Source organism: Borostomias antarcticus (assembly GCF_949987555.1).
Source record: "Borostomias antarcticus genome assembly, chromosome: 16".
In the NCBI taxonomy this organism is placed as follows: domain Eukaryota; kingdom Metazoa; phylum Chordata; class Actinopteri; order Stomiiformes; family Stomiidae; genus Borostomias; species Borostomias antarcticus.
The window spans coordinates 7,528,349-7,549,175 of record NC_140249.1 but is presented as its reverse complement, the minus strand read 5'-3'; the positions used below and the strand labels follow the sequence as shown (position 1 = coordinate 7,549,175).

The 20,827-nt window shown below is 46.2% G+C and overlaps 2 protein-coding genes across 2 annotated transcripts; one reads left to right on the top strand and one right to left on the bottom strand.

Moving 5' to 3' along the window:
• Positions 1 to 1,955: 1,955 nt before the first annotated feature.
• On the bottom strand, positions 1,956 to 17,456 carry rlf (RLF zinc finger). The gene is made up of 9 exons (XM_084451078.1): positions 17,271 to 17,456; positions 12,241 to 12,395; positions 10,618 to 10,699; positions 10,043 to 10,178; positions 9,337 to 9,539; positions 8,953 to 9,089; positions 7,824 to 7,965; positions 4,759 to 7,662; positions 1,956 to 4,716 (listed from the first exon to the last, which is right to left on the bottom strand). Exons 1-9 carry the CDS (start codon positions 17,448 to 17,450, stop codon positions 2,800 to 2,802), a joined length of 5,856 nt encoding a protein of 1,951 aa, XP_084307204.1. The 5' UTR covers positions 17,451 to 17,456; the 3' UTR covers positions 1,956 to 2,799.
• A 1,638-nt stretch (positions 17,457 to 19,094) lies between these two features.
• On the top strand, positions 19,095 to 20,551 carry znf593 (zinc finger protein 593). The gene is made up of 4 exons (XM_084451218.1): positions 19,095 to 19,226; positions 19,534 to 19,769; positions 19,887 to 19,949; positions 20,136 to 20,551. The coding sequence occupies exons 2-4, from the start codon at positions 19,570 to 19,572 to the stop codon at positions 20,266 to 20,268; spliced, it is 396 nt and encodes a 131-aa protein (XP_084307344.1). The 5' UTR covers positions 19,095 to 19,226; positions 19,534 to 19,569; the 3' UTR covers positions 20,269 to 20,551.
• The last annotated feature ends 276 nt before the right edge of the window (positions 20,552 to 20,827 follow it).

Sequence of the window (20,827 nt, the reverse complement as noted above, 5' to 3'; positions counted from 1 at the left end):
CATACTGTTACATCTCGAGACATAAGTGTGAATGCAGTATAGGCTACAAAAAACAGTGATGTGACACCACCACTGCTATGGTGCCTAAATTAATCTGTGGCATGAATCTTGAAATTGTGGGGTTATCGCATCTATTTTCTCTTGGCCACAAAATCAATTATAATCTCACACACATCAATCGAACTGTATTCTAATGTAGCCTGCAGGTGACACATTGTTCCCTTACCCGTGAAGCAAACTCTATTCTCTACCAATACATGCAGAACAAGTAGCAAAGGGCAGCCACGAAAAGGATGGTCAGGCATGTGGTGAGGTCAAGCAGAACAAGCTGGGCCCGAGGAGAATCAGATGATGATGCGGTGTTGTGGGTTGCCTGGCTCACTCTGGTCCTGGCGGGGAAACCCGAGCAGTCTGATTGGGGTTCAGATCCGAAATGGCACCCCATTTCAATTTCTTTTTTCATTGGACTCTGCTCTGTGGTGATTCGCGTGAAATAAAGCTGTGACTGGTAGTTCTGAGAAACACATACAGTATCTATTGTGACATCATACTGTAAATAGACAATCGTGTCAAGATGAGTCCATTCAAATAATGTTCATTTGTCTCTCACACGGTTCTACAGTCTGAACCTGCAAGAAACAGTCGGCAAAAACAATTGTTTGATTTTAATTAATCCCATTAAAATGAAACTGTTCCCACTTATGGAACTAGCCCATCAACGATCACTTTTATAGGTTTTAAGTGGCAATTGGGAGAATTATCCAAATCTTTATTTCACTTCTTCACCCACAAGATTCCTGTTATCCCTAAACCAGAATTAAATGTGAATGTATTGTACAATTTTAACTTGTAAAGCTTGTTTTCAGTGCTTGAGAAAGATTTGTTTGTTGGTACCTAGCAACCATCTAATTTCAGGGCTACTGCACACGCTTCACCATGGACGATCAATCCGGCGATGAGGTAACGTTAAAGAATTTACACCATACACTGTTGCAGTGTCACTAATGTAACGTTCGATCAATATTTGCGTTGTAACATCAACAATAATTGGAAGATTGTAATATCCTTGAACAGAACGTCATTTCATCCAATTTTGGCTTTTGCAGTGAGCAAATCGTTCTTAAGTGTAACAATGCAATTTACCTTTAATTCCTCCATTTCATTTCAGACTGTATTTGTTGTTGATGACATTAACACCATTATAAAAGATGTAAGTATGGTCAATCGTGTTTCAGAGGGATGGGTGGTTGCCTAAAGGAATAATTCACTCAAAGATACAGAATGTCAACCTAGATTTATCACTTGACATTACAGGCTGTGGAGACAACTATTGGCAACAGTAATTACCAACAAAGTCGAATTAACCAATGGACATCCAGTATCGTGGAGACAAGTCTGAACCAACTCACAAAACTGGGAAAACCGTTCAAATACATTGGTAAACCATCTAGATGATTATCTTCTGGGCTTAATAAAGTTGACAAACATGCCACACTGATAATCGCGGCCACGGTAGAATGCTAAAAATCCATGAAAATGGTGCGTTGGGTAATATTGGCTGGTTGTTCCACAGTGACTTGCATCATAATGCAGAAGAATGGGTCTGGCCTGCACACTGCCAGCTCCTGCTTCTGGGACAACACTATGGATGGTGGGCAAAATATTACTCATTATTACCAGCAGAGGGAAGCATTTGTGCCAACAGCAGCAGAGAGAGGGGCCTACTCAATATGGCTGTGGTAGCCTAGCCGCTCCATACTCATAGAATAGTAGTCCTTGTTGCCAAAATGGATAAACTCACTGCCGAACAGAGCCAACAGTTAAACGCGCGATTCACTCTTCTCTCTTTACCAGGAAGCTGCACAGTGAGATGGGAGAACAAGGCCATGTACTGCATTGTCAGCGTCTTCGGACTGGCTGTATGATTGGCCCAGGACACAGCTTCCCACCCTGTATTGAGACTGGAGATGTGCTTGATCCCACTCTAAACTCACGATTGCAATATAAATATATTTAGTGCCTTTTAAGGAAATGTGATCTTTTACTTGGTAAAATAACACTAATTCTGCAACAAAGTCGTATAGGGACATTTTCACAAGTCTATATAGACTTATTTCTAGTAAGTCTTTTTCATTCAAGTTTAGTACAATTTTGTCTTCTCAAGACATCATAATAAAAAGTGCCCTTTTGATGTTTGAGATAAAGGAAAATAAAATATGCACAATGCAATCTTTCTGAAAGAGCCTATTCAAACATTTGTGTTTTTATTTATTTATTATAAAGCATTACATACGTCTGCCAACATATTTCCAACTGCATTGAAAACATGATGCCTTGAGACTAAGGAAGGTTAAAATGGATATTTCTCAATTTAAATGTTAAGAGATGAGATCACACAGCCACCATTTTCTGACATAGAAACTGTTTAAATGGAACACTGGCCGCCAGTTTCTCTAAATTATATTTGAAAATTTGTAGAAAAAAAGTGTTTTGTGAGGAGATATGTACAATGGCAAGATCATTGCTTTAACAGAATAAATGAAATATGAGCACTCAATGTTTCTTAAAAATCTATTCCAGGATTTTTCTTATCAGGCGATAAACTTGTATTTGGTCTGATGTTTGACAAATGAGTGTACTCTGAGCTCTGATCAGTTTGGCAACTTGAAAGAAACAGTAATTATAATACCATCAGTGTAGCATTAACATCAGAAGGAAAAAGGTGGAAAAGAACACTGCGGATAAGGTTGGGACCAAAAAAAAGTGTATCATTAAAGATGGCAAAGGTGCCGCGTTTGACTAACTTCCAAAAATTAGCTTATCATTGGAGTCAGTGGGGAAGAGGTCGAGCAGAGAGGCGGATAACTTGGGCCTCTCCAGGACCACCACTGGCCTGAGGTACTGCAGCTGCTTGATGGCCAAGTCACCACACCCAGCCAGGGCCTTGTCCAAGATGGACCTCAGGTTCTGGACTGATGTGCAGTCTCCCGTCATGGGCAGGGACTTGAGTGGTGGCGCGCGGGTGTGTCTGTTGCGAGCGTGGGGAAGGCCGTTCCGACTGTTCTCCTTGACCGAGCAGTCGCGCCTGTGGGAGTCTCTGCGTCTGGAAGCGGCGGACCCGCCCATCCTGGCGTCGTCGTTCTGGGTCGTCTCCTGTATGAACTTTAGGAAGGACGACTCGAAGCCCATCGGTTTGTATGTGGCCAGGTTGAAGCTGCGAGAGGCCGGGCTGAGAGGCTGGGGCTCTTTCGGCGCAGGAGTGGGCTCGGAGAGCTCATTCTTGCGCTTCAGCGGCTGACGGGCAGGCATGGTGGTGGGCAAGAGGGCAGAGGCAGTGTTGGTTGGTTTGTTGCCCGACGTGTCCAGGAAGCCCTCGTCGATAGAGAATCGTAGCGTGGGCGGCGGAGACAGATCCACTGGGGGAGGAGGAGGAGGAGGAGGAGGAGGAGGATTGGAGACCTGCCGTCTCGTTCTGTCCTCCTGGGCACGGCTGTTCTGGGCGGCAGGGTCCCCGGTATGCCCGCTGGGCTCTCCGTACAGGAGGTCGTCGGCTCCAACCAGGACATTCCGCTCCGTCGGAGGTTGCTCCGCAAACCCCAGAGAGTCGTGGTCATCCAGCCTCTCCATTTTGATAGAGTGGAGGCTCATGGGTACGGACGGACCCCCGGGGCTCTCCGGCTCCGCCTGGTACTCCATCTTGAGAACGCCGTTTGGTGCCCGCATGGCGTCCGGCCGGGCAGACAGCGCCGACTTCTTCTGTATGAGCTCCTCCAGCTGCTCCGCGTTTAACAACAGCTTTTCTTGATGAGTGGTCAGACTGGACACGTGCATACGGTGACACTTCAGATAGTGACGTCTCATGCTGCTAAAAAATTTCACCACGGAGTCACAGCCCTGGACCATGCATGGGTAGGCCACGCGCAGACAGCGGTCCTGGCACATCTGTAAGGCCTCCTCGTGGGAACGGAAGATCATGTCCTCAAACCTATTGGGTGTCTTCTTTTCTCTTATCGTTGCCGTGTCTTCCGTGTCTTCCACTTGGTTGTCGTCGTCAGTGTCCTCAAACCCAGGATTCTGCTCCGATTTGCAAATGCGTCTCAGAGACTGCCTGTGTGGTTGTAACGAGGGAGCGTCCGTCTGCGACTTTGTAATTATCAATTTCTTTTGGCACCCGCTTACCGACTTGTCCTTCTTGTGAGTGCTCTGGAGGTGCACCACTAGCGAGTCGTAGAAATTGCAGCGGGTGTAGAGCACGTGTTTCTGGAGGTTCGAGGCACGGGAGAAGACGCTCGCGCAGCCGTCGTACTTGCAGCGCTGGGCTCCCTGGATGAGGTGGTCGCGATGTTCGCGGTTCGTGTGACGCAACAGGCTGCTTTTGAGGTGGTACGACGCGTTACAGTTGTTGAAGGTGCACCTAAACTGCGGCTCGGGGTCATCTGATGGCGGACTGGACCGCATCCTCGCTGTGTCCTTCTTGACTTCATGTTTTTGATGCAAGTCCTTTTCTAGAGAGAGTTGAGAATGATTGTAGCGATGCATGACCTCTAAATGTTGCAAAAGCTCAGCCTGGCTGTTGAAGGCTGCGTCACAGTCTTTATTCTTACACTGGAAGGACTTGTATCTAGTCAGAATATAACACAGATTCCTTTTAGCAACCAAGCAGCTGGTGCCATTGGTCTCTCTAGAGGCTCCATCCTCACTTCCCTTCCTCTCCCCCTGCCCCCCCTCCCCCAACCCCCCCTCCTCCTCCTCCTCCACCTCCTCCTCCACCTCCTCCTCAAGGTCATCTTGCACAGAAGATGGGGGTCGGCTATGTTTGCGGCATTTTTCTCCAGATTTGCCGAGTCCATTTTTTCTCCTCAATATGCCAACTTTTTTTCTCTGGTACCTCCGCTGCCAGGTCGACATCTCCTTCTTACCCACTTTGAGGGCCTCTTTCATTAAAGGCTGAGAATTTGGATTCAGGGAGATCTTTTTGGGGTTCTCTGAGGCCTTGACCTCGCCACGCCTTTTAAACGAACAGCTCATTTGCTCCACCACTGCCTCACTGAGTTTATGTGTCTGAACATAATGGGCCCTCAAATCTGACTTCTCCTTGTAAGCCTTGGAGCAGATATGGCACACAAACGGCCTGAAAGTCATTGACTTCAGCATACTTTTCGCCTTCTCCATGCTAAAGTTATGCTTGCCAGTGTAATGGCGCAGTAAGGTGTAGCTTGTAACACTTCTAAAGCTGCAGCCTACCACCTCGCAGGTGTATGGTTTAGTAGACGCCTGCAACAGGAAAGGGCTCACATTGTCTGGCCCTGGGGGCAGTTTTGATAGTTCAGTCTTTGAGGTGACTTTCACCCTCTCACCTACAAGGGGCTGAGATCCCTTCTGCAATAGCACAACTGGTGACTTGATCATAAGAGCTTGGTGAACGGACATCTGGGAAGGGGTGGGCACTGAGGACAAACAGGAGGGCTCGCAAGACCCATTCAGGCTCAGTTGGCTCAGCCCAATCAGAATATCTCTGAACGGGTCACTTGATGCAGCAGGGCTGGAGAGGGCCATCGTGTTGTGGTTTACCTGGGAGGGGGTTGGTTTATCTTGGCTTGTCCCTTTACTTTGCTGGGAAGTTGAGAGTTCATTTTGGCTCGTCTCCTTACTGCTCTGTTCCGGTTTGACCACTGGACCTTTAGTCTTTGAGCCCCTCTCTTTGTCGTGTTTCTTGTGTTCTTTAGTCTCCGACTTGAGGTGCTCCGGATGAGCGGCCTTCAGGTGCCTCTGTACGTCTCTGGCTCTGGAAAAGGACATTCCACACCTCTCGAACCCGCAGGTGAACTTTTTCCCATCGAAGCACACGGCCACAGCTGTCACCGTTCCCCTGGGCTCCTTTGAGACTGAGGCGTGAGAGGTCGAGGCACTGCTGGTTGAGAAAGACGCGGCGACGTCATCGTTTACCATCTCCTCTTGTAGTGACTTTGCATCGCTAGACTTTTTAAGGCTAACTGCCTCCTCTAGAACAGGGTCCCCGGGTTTCCTTTTAGGGCTCACTACCTCCTCTAGAACAGGGTCCACAAGTTTCCTTTTCGCTTCCCGCTGGGCCTCAAAGTCCTCCTCAGAGAAGGTGATGCCATGCGTCACCAAATGTCTGATGAACTCCTTTTTGGATAAGAAGTATTTCTTACAGTCGGGGCTGGGGCAGCTGTAGGCGGCGTCATAAAAATGCTGTGCCTCGTGGTGATATAGCTGGCCCAGGCCACAGAAGGCCACGGTGCATCCCTTCAGCTCGCACTCGTAGCTGACCCGGACGCCGTGGCTCTGTTTGTGCGCCACCAGCTCGTTGGAGGTTTCAAATCGAGCACTGCAACCGGCAACCAGACACATGTAGGGCAGGTCGCCGGTGTGCACGCGCCGATGCTTGCGTATGTGGTAAGCCGACATGAAGTGACGGCGGCAGAACGAGCACTTCACTCTCCGGCTCTTCATCTCAAAGTAATGCTTGACGTTCTGGTCCCCGATGTGCTCAGACTTCAAGTGCACACCCAAGTACTTGGAATGCTTGAAGATCTTTGTGCAGTGAGCCTCAGGGCATGGGTATATGTCGCGGTTCTGCAGTTCAAAGTGAATGTTGATGTAGTTAAAAGTGACATGCTCTTCGTCAGCAGGCTTTATGGTCGCGGTTTTGGCTTGCTCCAGGATGTGGTCCAGGACATCTGGGTCGTGGGTGGTCTGGTAGTACAGCATCAGGGAGGGATCTAATGCAATCTCGCCAGGCTCTAAGTCGTCAGAGTCATCCTCATCATCCATCAGCTCCTCTAGTTCTACCCTCTTTTTTTTCTTTTTCTTGGCTTGCGCTGTGAGGTGCACTTTTGTGTGGGGGATAAAGAGCTTCCGGGTGGGAAAGGTCTGCAGGCAGACAGGGCAGGTGTAGATGTCGTTCTGGACGTGCCTCTTAGAGTGGTGGAGGATTCGGGTTTCAGTCACTGACTTCTTACAAATCTGACAGGAGAATTTCTGTTTCTTACACTTTGGCCCTTTGTCCAACTTGTTGGACTTCCTCTCCCACTGCTCCTCCTTACACTTTGACCCCTTCTCCCACTTGTTGGACTTCCTGTCCCCCTTTTCAAACTTGGACTTCCTGTCCTCCTGACCCTCCTCGTGACTGTCAGCGCTGCTGTTTAGTCCGTTGAAAAACTCCCTGGTAAAATCAGGGGTTCCCCTCCCCCCCTCTTTCCTCCCTTGTCCAGAGCTTCCGCCTTCCTGCCCTCCCTCTTCCTCCTCCTTCTCCTCTTCCTCAGGATCCAGCCCAAGCAGCGTGATGCAGTGTCGTCTGAGCATATTCCAGTCCCAGAACTCGGGGTCAAAGGGCCAGTGGGCCTTCAGCGCCAGGAACAGCTCGCAGCGCAGGGAGTTGGGGATGATGCCGTTCTCCTGGTCGTACTTCTGGTCGGGCCGCTGGTGGAGCTCCTGCAGCAGGCTGAAGGCCGTCTGCGAGGGGCCCAGGAGGAACTCGGTCAGCTGGCAGGCACGCAGAACCTCCAGGTCCTCCGGCAGCAGGGAAGAAACGGTCTTGCAGACGGATATTCTGGTCTCGCCGTCCTCCTCCTCCTGCTTGGGAAGCTGGAAAGCCTTCACGCAGAGCTCCACAGAAGCAGCCAGCCCCAGTTGCTCTGCCTGCAGAGAGGTGGGGAAAAGAGAAAACTAAACGTCAGTATGATGCTGCAGTAGTCAGTTTTACCACAGTGCTGTAACACGTGACAAAGATTCAAAGCTTTTATGAAATGAATGATAGTTGCAATAGCAGAGAAACACAAAACGTTGTACTGTTCTCCCACCTCGGCCCCTATGACTCGCACCAGGAAGAGCAGATGGCCGACTGTTTTGGCGATCGCCCCCAGCTGCAGGCAGCGCTCTAGCAGAGACTCCAGAGATGGGTCGATCCTCCTCTGCAGTTTACTCCACAGCAGTGTCAGCTCCCTGCACACAGGAGATGAGACAACACAGAGAACCATCAGCATAATGTGCTGGTGCTCTTCGCCGAACACTAATACTATACTGGACATCTAAGGGAGCTCAGTCCAGGAAATATGCAACTTCCAAAGAAGGTCTGGAATGCCTGCGTGGTAAATATTAGTGAATGGAAGTAAGATGCCATTTGAACCCTCTTTCCTACACTGAAGTGACAAGGGTGACACGCCAGTGTCTTTGTGTCCGCATTTTCATGCTGCCTTTTTCGCTACGCATGTCTGTGTGTAAAGACCTTTAAGTTGTGACACCATTTTGCCCAGCATCTGTGTCAACTGAAGCAAACAAGCTCATAACACTGCTCCATGGAGGAAGAGATATAATAAGGAAAACATTTGGTCTTACGTGGGTGATACTCAGATACTCATCCTAATGTCAGTTATCTTGTCTCTACAGTAATTCCTCATACGTAGGGGTAGAGAACATGTCAACAGATCAGATCAGATATCGGCAGGCATTGTTTACAATGCTTGCCAATAAGACACAATGCTTGTCAATAAGACATACACTATGCTTGGATCTTATGGAAGTAAGGTATTTCCTCGTCACCTAGATATAAGATACTGTAGATACAGTAGTTTGGCTGTTTTGTGGCCATGTTGAAAATAATCACTAACGTGGAATGTGTTTTGGCACGATTAGAAGAGAGGGCTGGACTCGGTAGACTGTGTGACGAGCGCCGCTTTGCGGTAGCCTACTAATCGAATCTACATTTTTTAAATCGATTGCTCATTTTCCCCCCAAAAGTCAACGAGTAGTTGAGGTTCAAACATTTATTTGACACTTACACACTGACACTGACATTTACTTCACACGTCAATAACTGTGGTTTCATCTAAACAGATCAAATCATTCAGTTGAAAAGCAGGCAGTCTCTTAACTTTAACCAGACCAATTATCTCATTCCCCCATTAATGGTATTGACCAATGAAAACTCACCAGGAACAGTAGAGGTTCTGCTGCTGTAGCTGGCGCGTCAGGAAGGTGGTACACAGGATAAAGGCTGTGTTCTCATCGCCTTCCGTCTCCAGATTACAGGTAATATCCAGCACATCCTTACAGTTCAGCCTGGAGATCTGTGGGGGGAGAGGGGAATTGAGTACAAAATGGAAACTTAATATCAGGTATAAGGCAAAGTATCTACTAGTGTAGTCATTGTGTTGCAATTCTCCACATGGGCATTCTCTCATTGTGTGTGTGAAAGAGAGAGTGTGAGTGTGTGTGTACGTGCGTGCATGTCCGAGCCAGCTCTGAGGTTTGAACCAGATAGATAACACCAAGGACTATAAATACAGCTTTATCAACAGCAGCAGGCTGTCAGACCTCCATGATGGCCTCCTCGTTGGGCAGCAGCTGGCAGAGGAGGGTCACGTAGGTCTGGCGGAAGGTGGCTTGGTTTGATATAAGGCAGCACTCGGTACAAGCCTTGGCCAGCACTACAGCCTGGGCCAAATCCCCAATCTTCTCCAGGTGCTTCACGCGCATCTCCATGAAGCCCTCGCCCTCCAAGGCAATGTAGGCGTTCACTACAGGGTACAGGTAGTGAAAAGGGTTAGGGTTAGGTAGTGACAGAGAGGCTGTACATACAGTAGGTGATGAGCTGGTCACAATAACAAACACAAATATAGCTGCAAGCAGCAATAACGGGGCCAAGCTCGACAAACGCATCAAAGGCAAAACGCGAAACACGCAATAGCCACATTTGAGCTATGCGGCCATTGATGCCAATGAAAATACAATGAAAGCAGTGAAACCTAAGCTGTCCAAGAGTCAGTTTGATATTCTAACGTCCTTGTAATATCGGTTTTAAATCACTTGAGTCATTCAATTGGGCCACTTACAATCATTATACTCATCACAGTCCTATTAGAATCACTTCTCATTTAGAATCACTTCTCATTCAGTGAGTGAGTGAGTGAGTGAGTGAGTGAGTGAGTGAATGAATGAATGCTGTACAACTATGTGCAGCTTTCCTCCCATACTACGTGTGGCAGTGTGGTCCATGCAGTGTGGTGGTGGGGGTACTGACCTTCCTCTGTGCTTGTGTGCTGACCGCTGAGGAGGGCGGTGAGGACTGGGTTGCTCCAGGCTCCACCCTCTCCAGTGATCTGGAGCAGGGCTTGGAGGTCGTTGCTGCCGTACTCTAACAAGGCATCATGGGACATCTGCAAAACACAGCGCGAGACGTGGCTCAGGGGTGAGTTTGCCTGGCACAGTGGAAAAAATGGTGCGTTGAAAGTGCAACCCGCTCCCATCTGTCAAAATAGTCCCACACTAATGCTCAAGGGTATTTCACTGTGGTCTGTCACTCAGACAGACTGCATAGTAACAGAGCAAAGCATAGTAAAAGAGCTGTGTGCAGGACTCTCTCAGCCTTAAACTACAACAGAATTTGGATACTATTAGAATAAAGAGAAAAAAACCGCAAATTCCATAATTTTCCACACCAGCTTTTGTTGCAATGAATCCCTTCCCAAAACAATACTTTCCCTCTAACAATTGTACTAAACCTGTACCACCTTAATCTCTTATCTTGTCTCTTAATCTTCAATCGTTTTATCTTGGACTGTCATGTTCAGTCCAGTATTTTAACCCTTCTTTTACCTGGACAGAATGGTGGAACTGCACCCAAGCCTCGTAAGGAATTTCATTTTCAGTCACAGATAGCAACAGCTCAAAACAGCTCCTGGAAACAAGAGAACAACAAGTGAGGCACGATATACAACCACACCCCCCTTAAATTATTATAAACGTCATCACTTCCTGGTTTGTGGCGCAAACCAAAGTAGTTCTCAGTTGTTGACCAAGGTTACATCCACACTGATACGTTTTCGTTTTATAATGCACACCTTTAACTTCTGCTACAATAGTTTAGTCCTGCCATCCACAGCACTCCGGCGTTGTTGAACCTCTAAAACTGAGACTGCTGAGAAAACACTGCTGACCCCGTTTTATTTTGAAAACTCCAGGATCGTATTTTAGTCTGGACGGGCGGAAACAGAGACTTTTGAAAACGCTGACGTAGACACCCATGTTTGCTTTCTTACTGGGTCTCATCAGTCACAACATGTCCTTCCCTGATTCATCATGCCCCTATCACGTGACCCTTTTCTGGAAGAAAATAAACAGCGTTAGCCAGTGGTTAATTCATCATGGATAACATATTACAGGCGCTGGCTCTCGTGTGTTAGCTGTGTGTCATTTTCAGTAGGGCTGCCCCCTGAAAGTCGTTGAGTTGAATCGTCAGTTGGGGACCCTTAAGTTGACAGATTCGAGCAGTTGGTTTTTTTGCTCCACTGTCAAGATGCACTGGTGGGCTAAGACTCACCTGCCTTGTGATTTATATAGGACAGGCCAATCATTCGTTTTAGACCTAGACTATTACCGTAGCCATTTGTTGTACAGTATAAGGAGACTTAAGCCTGATACAGCGGAGGGAAGAAGGCAGAGAAACCTTCTCCCCTCCACTATGATTCTAGCCTACTGTGCACCAGCAATCACATGCATTTCCCAAATATAATATCACAACACAAAACTGCTTTCCTAGATCAATCTTCTTGTATTAACTAAGATATCTGCTGGAAAAATTGATTTTTCCCGCAGACAGATTGAGCTCTAACATTCTGGGGCCCTGACAACCTAAACATTTCCTTGTTGACTGCTGCCCAATGCATGAGCCTATTCGCGCACGCTTTGAAATGCACAGTTGAGGAAACATCATCAAATCGCCCAATGGTAGGCTATGGGAAACACTGCATAAAAACCAAGGGGCATCCAAAGTAGATGGACAATGTGGGCTAGATGATTCATGTTTAGCAAGAACAACAGGCGTCTTTATTGTGCTGCCTGTGAGTTTGAAGTTTGACAGCTGTCCCGCTCTCCCGCGGTCTCCCCTCAGCCGAAGCATATGAAAACAAAAAAGGAGGAACAAATCATCCAATCTCTGGTTTGAACAGGTAAATCTGATTCGATTGACAACATTTTTACTTTTCACCATTGCTGTTCTTCCTCCGTAGTATTTTCTGCAACTAAGCAACCAACCGCAGAGTAGACAATCTGCTTCTTGTTTACACCGGCAAGCGCATGCCCAGTGTACATGAATGGTCATGTGATATCGTATGCGCTTTCAGGCGTGTTAGTATGAACAGAGATTATTTCTGAAACGGAGCTTGTGTGGACGGAGATCAGTTTTCAAATGAAAGCGTATTAGTGTGGACATGGTCTTACAATGCTAGTCTCTTCAGCACAAGGGCCACGCTGCCAGAGTCAGCTGTGAGGTGGGGTATGGCGGCAGCGAAGCAATTGATGGACAGACAGTAGACCTCCAGGAGCGGTAGACCATGCTCCATAGAGTTCCTGCTCCCAGCATAGTGCATCAGTGCCTAGAGAGACAGAGACAGAGACAGAGACAGAGACAGAGACAGACACACACACACACACACACACACACACACACACACACACACAGGGAATAGGTCAACAACATTGACATTTTCATGATGTTTTAGTGTCAAAGGTAAACAAAGATGGGGTCATGGGGATCCATGGCAAAAATGATTAACCCACACATAGTACTACTGTTTGACTGGTAAATGTACCGCTAACAGCACAAAGGACAGAGAATGCTGGTTTTGATATTAGACCTAAAGGCAAAAAGTGGCAACTACAATACCAGACATAGACATCTGTCTCCCGTCTCTTGTGGCTAAACAGGGTTCGACACCCAAGAGAGGTGTCTACCACAGTAACTCCCGACTGATCCCAGTTTGCGTTTGGCTCTTGATTGGGCCTATGGGGAACATACTTCACTGCACAATCAATGACAAGGTGCAACTCAAAAAGTTGACAACCCCCCCCACCCACCCACCCACACACCCACCAACACACCCACACACCCACACAATCCCCAATGGCAACATTGTGAGATGAGACGACACCTTGATGCCTTGTCCTCATGTCCATCTTACACATAACACCGTGTCCTAACTACACGCGACGCGAGCGAGCGTCAGCGACAAAATGCATTCCATTGCTTTGTTTTCTATTGTTATGTCCTAACTGGACGCGAAACAGTGCGAAGTTTTAACTGCCCTTTTGACGCACGCCCTGTTCCTATTTTCCTCCTGTCGTTCGCGTTGACAGGCGTTCGTTCTTTAACTGTCTTCAGTTGGGAATATAGACAAATGACGGAACAGGACATTTAACGGTTTCAGTTAGGACAGCAAGCATGCGATGTCGCGTTCTGTTGCTCGCGTCGCAAGCAGTTATGACACGGTGCAAGATGTTGGCCTGTCTGCTTCCTCTTTACACACACTCCCTGCCCCCCCCCCCCCCTCCCCCTCCCCCCTTGGTCTAAATATGAGAACTTCCTCCTGAGAGACTGTTTAATCCCTGGGTATTTGTCTCATCTAATGCTTTGTTCACACTGCAAGCCTTACTGCTTGAATATATATTGTTTTTCAAATCCAACAGTAACTCTTTCATTCGTTTCAATTGTGACTATTGTTGACTGCCTGATTGGTCTCTCTCTCTCAGAAAGGGAAGCAGAAAAAAAAAGTCTACCTCTCTCACAAAATATCAGCATGCAGTTGTTGTAACTGTACTAACCAACAGGCCTGTCGTAAACAAAATGCAGTAGAAAGAATCTTTCTTAAATCTTGTGAAGAGGTGATGTAGGATGTAATCATAACTGATGTGCATTAAATAGCTCAATATGCAAATGAGACCCTAGGGAAACTGGGGCGAGCTAGGTGAAACTTGCGGCCGACTTGCTCGACTAGAGTGAGTCATGCGGTTGTTCACAGATGAAAAACCTATTTTGCTATACATCCTGTAGGTGAGGTTATTATTAGCCAAGGCAGAGGCAAACCTGCATTCATTTTATTTTTGCCAGCATAACATTTGGCGGGGCACGTTGGAATGTTGCTTTGGAACATGGTTTGGAATGTATCTTGAAACCCTTAGACTTGGTTTTAAAATGTGTTTTGGGCAAAGTTGACAGCGAGACACATCACCGTTTACACCTGTGTCCATCATGCATCTCCAAATGTGTCTAGCTGACCACTTCATATAGTAACCAATAACCATAATGACTCACTCAGTCCTGCTTGCAGGCGTGTCACACAGCCGTTCCATGTAAACAAATCAATAATCAGTCGGTTTGATTTCGACCAGATTTTCTTTTAAAGTGCGCAAGAAAGCAAATGAAGATGTACATCTAATGTACATGATGGCATATGCCGCCACTTCGAGTGCCCCATTGGCAGTGGCCGATAGTCAGAATCTCATCATTTTTTCTGTTTTCTGGTGAAGTGACTGAGTCCCTCTGACATATAACAGGCCGTAATTCCTTTCGCACAAAACCTTTGCTCAGCAAAAATGGGAAATACGAACCTGGAAGCCAGACTTCCTCGCAAAAGTTTTCACGAAAAATGGACTGCACTTATATCCAAAGCGCTTTTATCCAAAGCAATTTTATCCAAAGCGCTTTACAATGGCCTCTCATTCACCCATTCACACACACGATAGGCTAAGATGGTGCGGCTGCCATGCAAGGTGCTAGCCTGGTCATTGGGACCCAAGGGCTCTTCGACATGTGGACAGCAGGAGCCGGGATTCAAACCGCCGACCCTACGATCCGCTCTACCTCCTGAGCCACAGCCACCCCTACGTTTTTGCCGCGGATGCATCAGGACGCATTAGCGTTTAGACTTCTAAAGATATGTGGTCAAATATGTCCCAGACCACCTTGGCAAGTGGTGTGAGGTAAGGTACGGTCACACATGGGTAAAATTAATACTCGCTAGGCGAATGACCATCGCCTGCTGAGGCGAAGTTCGTGTCTAAAGGTTAAATTATTTTTTGTGTGAATAATTCAGATTTTTTCAAACTCGTAATATTAGTACTTGCACATAGAACGCGAAATTCGCAAAGTGGAAAAGCGATATATTTATTTTTCGCAACAAGCTTGATTTTTTTAAGTGAATAAACTGCAGCAGCCCATCATCAGTCTCCATTCACGAACACACGTCACTGCCTAATCTGTGCTGTGTTTACTTAGATGCTTTAACTAAACTACCCTTTTCACTTAAAGCTTCATCACATTGCTCACACTGATATGGCTTCTCTACTGTGTGGATTCTTCTGTGTTTAACTAAAGCATTGTGATATAGGCTTCTGTACATAATGAAGGCTATTTGCAAACATGGTGTAGGCTATAGTCATATGTGGAAAATTGCTTTGGAAATACTTGTAGGCTATTTATTTATTTATTCCGTAGGTCAATATTTATAAAGTAGATATGGGAGTGGTGACAGGCGACACCTGTGGTGCTGAAATTGAGTTTCAGGGTGTGTTCATTTCTCAAACAGCATTTCAGCACCACGGACGGACAGCATCCGTAACATAAAGTCATCGTGTGAAGGATTTTCAAAGTATCAATGGAAAGTATTGTAGACCATGATAATGATATCGACTACCTCAAACAGACTGCCAGCCGCTGCTCTGGGTCAATTGGATCGCGATAGTTGGTCCTCTGTCTCTGTAGGCCTAGATGCGGAGCTAGGAGGGTCTCGAATTGGCCCACGGTCAAGGACGTCCGAAAATACGTCCGGAAACATTCGTGATAGAATTTTAATTCCTGTATAAGAAGGTGGAACTCCCCTTCTCTATCCCTACTTTGTAAAAGCGGGTGTACCCAAAATCTTCTCCTCTTTGCTCCATAATACATTTCAATAAGGACAAGGTCCTCATCAGAGGAGGAAGTTGACTCCATCATTATGACTGATTTTCCTGTCAGAATGCGCTCGCAGCGAGGCGTGCAAAACTTTTATTGAAATGTGTCGCGATGCGGTGTGAACATGGATGTATTAATAGAACAGGGTGTGAATAGAAACGCGAAATTTTCGCCAGCGAGTTTTTCCGCATTTTCGTGCTGCCTTTTCGCTACGCATGTCTGTGTGTAAAGTCTTCCAAAGTTGAACTCCACAAGAAGGAATGATGCAAATTGATTTTGCCACCAGAAGCGAATGTTTTATTCGCCTCTTCCCTCGCATAGAATGGAAGTGAACGGGAAGCAAATATTAATTTCACCCATGTACGACCGCACACACAAACGTTTCACAGTTAGTCTTGGTGGTCGTTTACACTTATACTACACTATTTAGCGCTGTCCACTTCTGATCGCACAAAACGCGTTTTAAAACCAAGTCTAAACAGGGTTTCTGATTCCATTTGGTTTATGCCTGTTCAGACTGCACAGAGTAGGCTAAATCAGATTTGAGTCACTTCCCAATCATCCCTTTTGTTACACCCAAAAGTAGGCTACTAAAAGGTAGGCTAGTAACGTTACTACTTGGTGGTAGTTTCACTATTAGTTTCACTATGTGTGAAGGAGGGATTGGGGGGGGGGACTTTGATGTTGCATAGGCCTATACGAGTCCACCGTTGTTCCTTTAATTTGGCCATACATTAGTTATATAATCATGTTTTGCAATAATAGCCTACTATCAGTATCACAATGAGCCCGTGGACCACGTTGTTCACTTCAACCACAAGGCCATACACTTGATGGTTGCCTAAGCATAGACGAAGACAAACTCTTTGACAAAGCATGAAGTTATTAAGCAAAACCAAAACTGTTCACGTGATGGTCATAATCATTAATAACTGACCACCTGGGGCCTATCCAGTTGCATGTCAGCAAGTGTCTGCAAGATAAACAAAAACGTGATGCCGCCCCGCCCCATGCATTTATCAACGCTACAGATAGCTAACCAGCTAACAACATATGTAGCTAGACATTAACTTAGTGGCTGAAACGAGAAACATAGGTTCAGTAGGTTTGCAAACAGGGTACAAAACATCTTTTCGATTTCAAAGCCAGTCAACGTCAACATTACAGTTCCTAGTTATGCTACGTTAGGTAACGTTAAACTAGCGCTAGTAATACCAAGCTATGCGAGCACTAGCGTACATATCACGCAGCTAGTGGTGTGATGCCGTGAATCGGTCTGATGTGGCTTATTTTGATGCAGGTGCATTGGTGCTCGGCTCGCACATAAATGTAGTTAGCTACAGTCTGCTGGCTAGGTAAAGTATCACTTGCACACCATTTAATGGGGCTAGCTAAGAAGCTAGGCTAACCCGCATTGCTATTGAGTTTGCAGGCTAGCGGCTAGCTCGCTATCTATCGCTGTGCAAAAAAACATTCCTCCAATGAGCATGTAGCTAGGGGCTTTCAGTTTTGCACGCTTTACCTGGCAGAAGTTGTCGCAGTATTCGGTAGACGATATTTCCGAAATATCTTGTTGCCTGAGTTGTGTTTCAAGCGCTCTCAATGTTGTCAGCAAGCTTTCCATTGCGACAAAAGTGTCCTCGGCAGCGTCGGGCAGCCGATTACTCCAGTCGGGCTCTGGTTCGACATTGCTCTCCGCCATCTTCAGTCTCCGCCACGGCGCGTATGCAAGGCTTTTGGTCATGTGATTTGCGCGACTGGACTGGATGGACGCCCTGATATTTTACAGGCAGATAGCCAGTAGCCTACTAGAATAGATTTTTTTTTAAAGTGTATTAGCCATGTGTAACAAGTACGGGTACAGGTAGCCTACATTGAAAATCTAGTAATCGCTTGCCCTTTATCTCATCAGTGCTAATCAGTTCCTCATTCCAGTCCAAGGTACTTAGCTAGACATTTAAAGGTTCACAAACTGGCAATTTACTATATTATCGTCTATTAATATCATCCGCATCTATCCAATCATGGATGCGTATGTCTGGCCATGATGCAATGCAATTAAATAACGTCGGTTCAAGTATACAGTTGTGCATAATGTTCATTGTTCAGTGTTGTCAGGTGTTGTATAGACAAAGTGCTCAAGGTGGGAGGCGGGGGGGGGGGGGGGGAGGGCGTATCAGCAAGGGCAGGTGGGGGGGGTTGAGAGACTGATCCCTCAGTGTCAGTCTACTGCAGCTGTTGAGCTTGCAGACCGCGTCAGGAAAGAAGCTGCTATGGAACCTCTCCTTCGCGGTCCTTAATGCTCAGCCATCCTCCCTCTCTCTGGTGAGATGGTGCAAACAGGTGGTAGTTGGGGTTTTTGGTGTCTTTTGTGATGGAGATGGCGTTCCTGCGGTAGCATTGGTTGTAGGGATCTTCGATGACTGTGAGCTCCACACTGATGATATTCTGCACTCTTCACCACCCTCTGGATGGCATGCCTGTTGTTGGCGGTAGTGTTGACATAGCCTACCAGGCTGTGCCTCCAGTCAGGATACTCTCAATGATGCTGTGGTAGAAGTTCACAAGTGTTTGTGTGCTTTTGCCCCATCTCCACAGACACCTCAGAAAGTCGATGCGTTGTTGTGCCTTCTTTAGAATCCAGTGTCCAGGTCAGATCATCAGAGATCTGCATCCCTAGGAATTTGAAGTGACTCACTCCACTTCCTCCCCGTTGATGATGATGGGGGCGGGGGGGCTGAAGTCCACAATCTTGCTAGTGTTCAGAGTCATGTTCAATCAATCAATCAATCAAAGCTTTATTTGTATAGCGCATTTCATACCCAGAGGCAACACAATGCGCTATGTTATAGGTCTGACAACTGGAGGAAGACCGATTCTGATGAGTCATTGGGGGAGATAAGGCCTATCATAGTGGTGTAGTCCGCAAACTTGATTCGATTGCTGCTGTGCTTGGCTGAGCAGTGGGTACAGTGAGTACAGCCTGGACCTCAGGCAGCAGCCTTGTGGGACACCCGAGCTGATGATGTTCAGTGTGGATGAGGTGTTGCTGTCTATTCTCATTACTACAGTGTCATGTTCAGAAAAATCCTGAATAGTGAACAACATGGAGGAATCTTTTCATTTTGTTTAAATGCAAACAGCACATAATGCATAGCCAACACATCTGTAGAGCTTGTGGTATTAACTGTTATTCATGTTGTTTTTTTATTATTATTATTATTTCACAATAGTGGTGGAGTATTTTAATACTAACAGGCCCTTTATTTTTTGAAAAGTAGAGAACACGAACTACAGTATTCTTGGTTTGTTTTTGTTGTCACAGGAGACGTTTCTCACGCACACCATAGACGCACACACGTTGACCCGGAAATACTGCTGCGCTTCTGACCTGTGCTTTCAACAACACGTGTGTGAAAGATAGCCAAGCTAAAATCAGACAGATCAGCAAAGCCTTGCCCCAAAGTAAGCGATTGTGGTGAGTTGTCTATAGTTTCTTTAGAACAGTCTTTAAAATTTGTAATAAATATGTAAAAAATCAGCAAAGGTTTTACTTAACTATCGATGCTAGCACTAGCTCTAGCAAGCCACATCGCAGATGAATTAGCTAGCTAACCAAAATGATCTAGGCTGAGACTTGGTAACGTTAAGGATGCAAAATTGTACTGAATCAGCACGTCACTATCCTCCTGGCGACACTTTCGGCTGGATGGTACTAAGCTTTAAAACAGTATTAGATTGGAAAGCCTCCAAACAGGAGAATCACACACGTTTTATTTCTTCAGGTCATTCTAAAGGCCCATATCTCCCATCACATTACCATGGGCAAATCCAAACAGATTGGGAACCACAATAGTACCCGGAAGAAGAGCATTGGCAAGACATGGAAGACCAAGAACAGGACGAAGGACCTGGATGAAATCCACTCGGACATGAGGCCCGATGCTGCAGCTAAGCTACTCAAACAGGCAGTGGACTTCGATGTCACGGGATGTGCACAGAACTACTGTTTACATTGCGCGTGAGTGCTGTCTTCAACTCTGACCTCAGAATGTCTCATATTCATGGAGGAATGTGTTCTTGTATTGGTGTTGATCTGATCAATCCTTCTAATGTCCATTCCTGTTTTTGCCTTAAGGAGGTATTTTGTCGATCTGAAAACCATGAAAGAGCACTTTAAAACTAAAGGGCATAAAAAACGGTGAGGTTCCACTCTGCTCTTCTTTGAAGGCCCCATAGACTAATGGACTTGTGCAGTATGTTTTCCTGTATGTCATTTTTCCTGTATCCCTTTTTAATGGCCAGCATCATTAGTTAATTGATGTGGACTATTGATAATATAAAGTCATCATAGCATGTACTGTATATTATCTCATGTCTCTCCCAGGTTGAAGAAGCTGAGAGAGGAGCCCTACACCCAGGCAGAGGCAGAGAGGGCTGCAGGTATGGGTTCCTACATAGCCCCTAAAGCCGTGGAGGTCCAGACACAGCCTGTCGAGGAGGAGATGAAAACCGAATGAAGAGGCGACTGGAAACCTTTATGGAATGTTGCGTTATGCCCTTTAAGCTGCCAGGCAGGACCCACAAAAACAGGGCGTTTATTACATATCTTCTTGGCCCAAGACCTTGCTTATTCTTCAACCCCAGACTCAAGAGGATCCCTGCTAAATCAGACCCAAGAGGACCTTGCATTTTGCTTTAAATACATATAAGTGTACATGGTGCACATGTAAATAATGTGTCATAAGTGTACAGAAGAGTGCAAAGTTCTCAATAATTATAATAAACTTTGACTGAATTGAATAGATTTGATACAAGTCTTTATTTAGTAGTCAGCTTGGTCTGACATTTCAATGAAATGTATGGCTTGAATTGTGTCATTGTGCAGTAACCCTTGTAGATCAACATAGCCAGCCTAGGGTATCATTCTGTTTTTGCACAACATAAATGTTTTTAATCGGCTCTTTCGTTGTTTTACATTACCATAACAATGTACGAAAGGGACCTGTGGTAGAGCCGGGAGACGTGGCAGAGTAGCACCAAAATTATTTTGAAATATTACACTGCAGATATAAAAGG

Excerpts from the sequence above, each read along its gene's own strand:
- rlf (XM_084451078.1), bottom strand. The coding sequence starts at position 17,450 with ATGGCGGAGAGCAATGTCGAACCAGAGCCCGACTGGAGTAATCGGCTG. Across the intron at positions 10,179-10,617 it reads AGTTCCACCATTCTGTCCAG|ATGTCCCATGATGCCTTGTT; the intron begins GTAAAAGAAGGG and ends TGTGTTTTGCAG. Across the intron at positions 9,090-9,336 it reads ACGAGGAGGCCATCATGGAG|ATCTCCAGGCTGAACTGTAA; the intron begins GTCTGACAGCCT and ends CTCCCCCCACAG.
- znf593 (XM_084451218.1), top strand. The coding sequence starts at position 19,570 with ATGGGCAAATCCAAACAGATTGGGAACCACAATAGTACCCGGAAGAAG. Across the intron at positions 19,770-19,886 it reads AACTACTGTTTACATTGCGC|GAGGTATTTTGTCGATCTGA; the intron begins GTGAGTGCTGTC and ends TTTTGCCTTAAG. Across the intron at positions 19,950-20,135 it reads ACTAAAGGGCATAAAAAACG|GTTGAAGAAGCTGAGAGAGG; the intron begins GTGAGGTTCCAC and ends TGTCTCTCCCAG.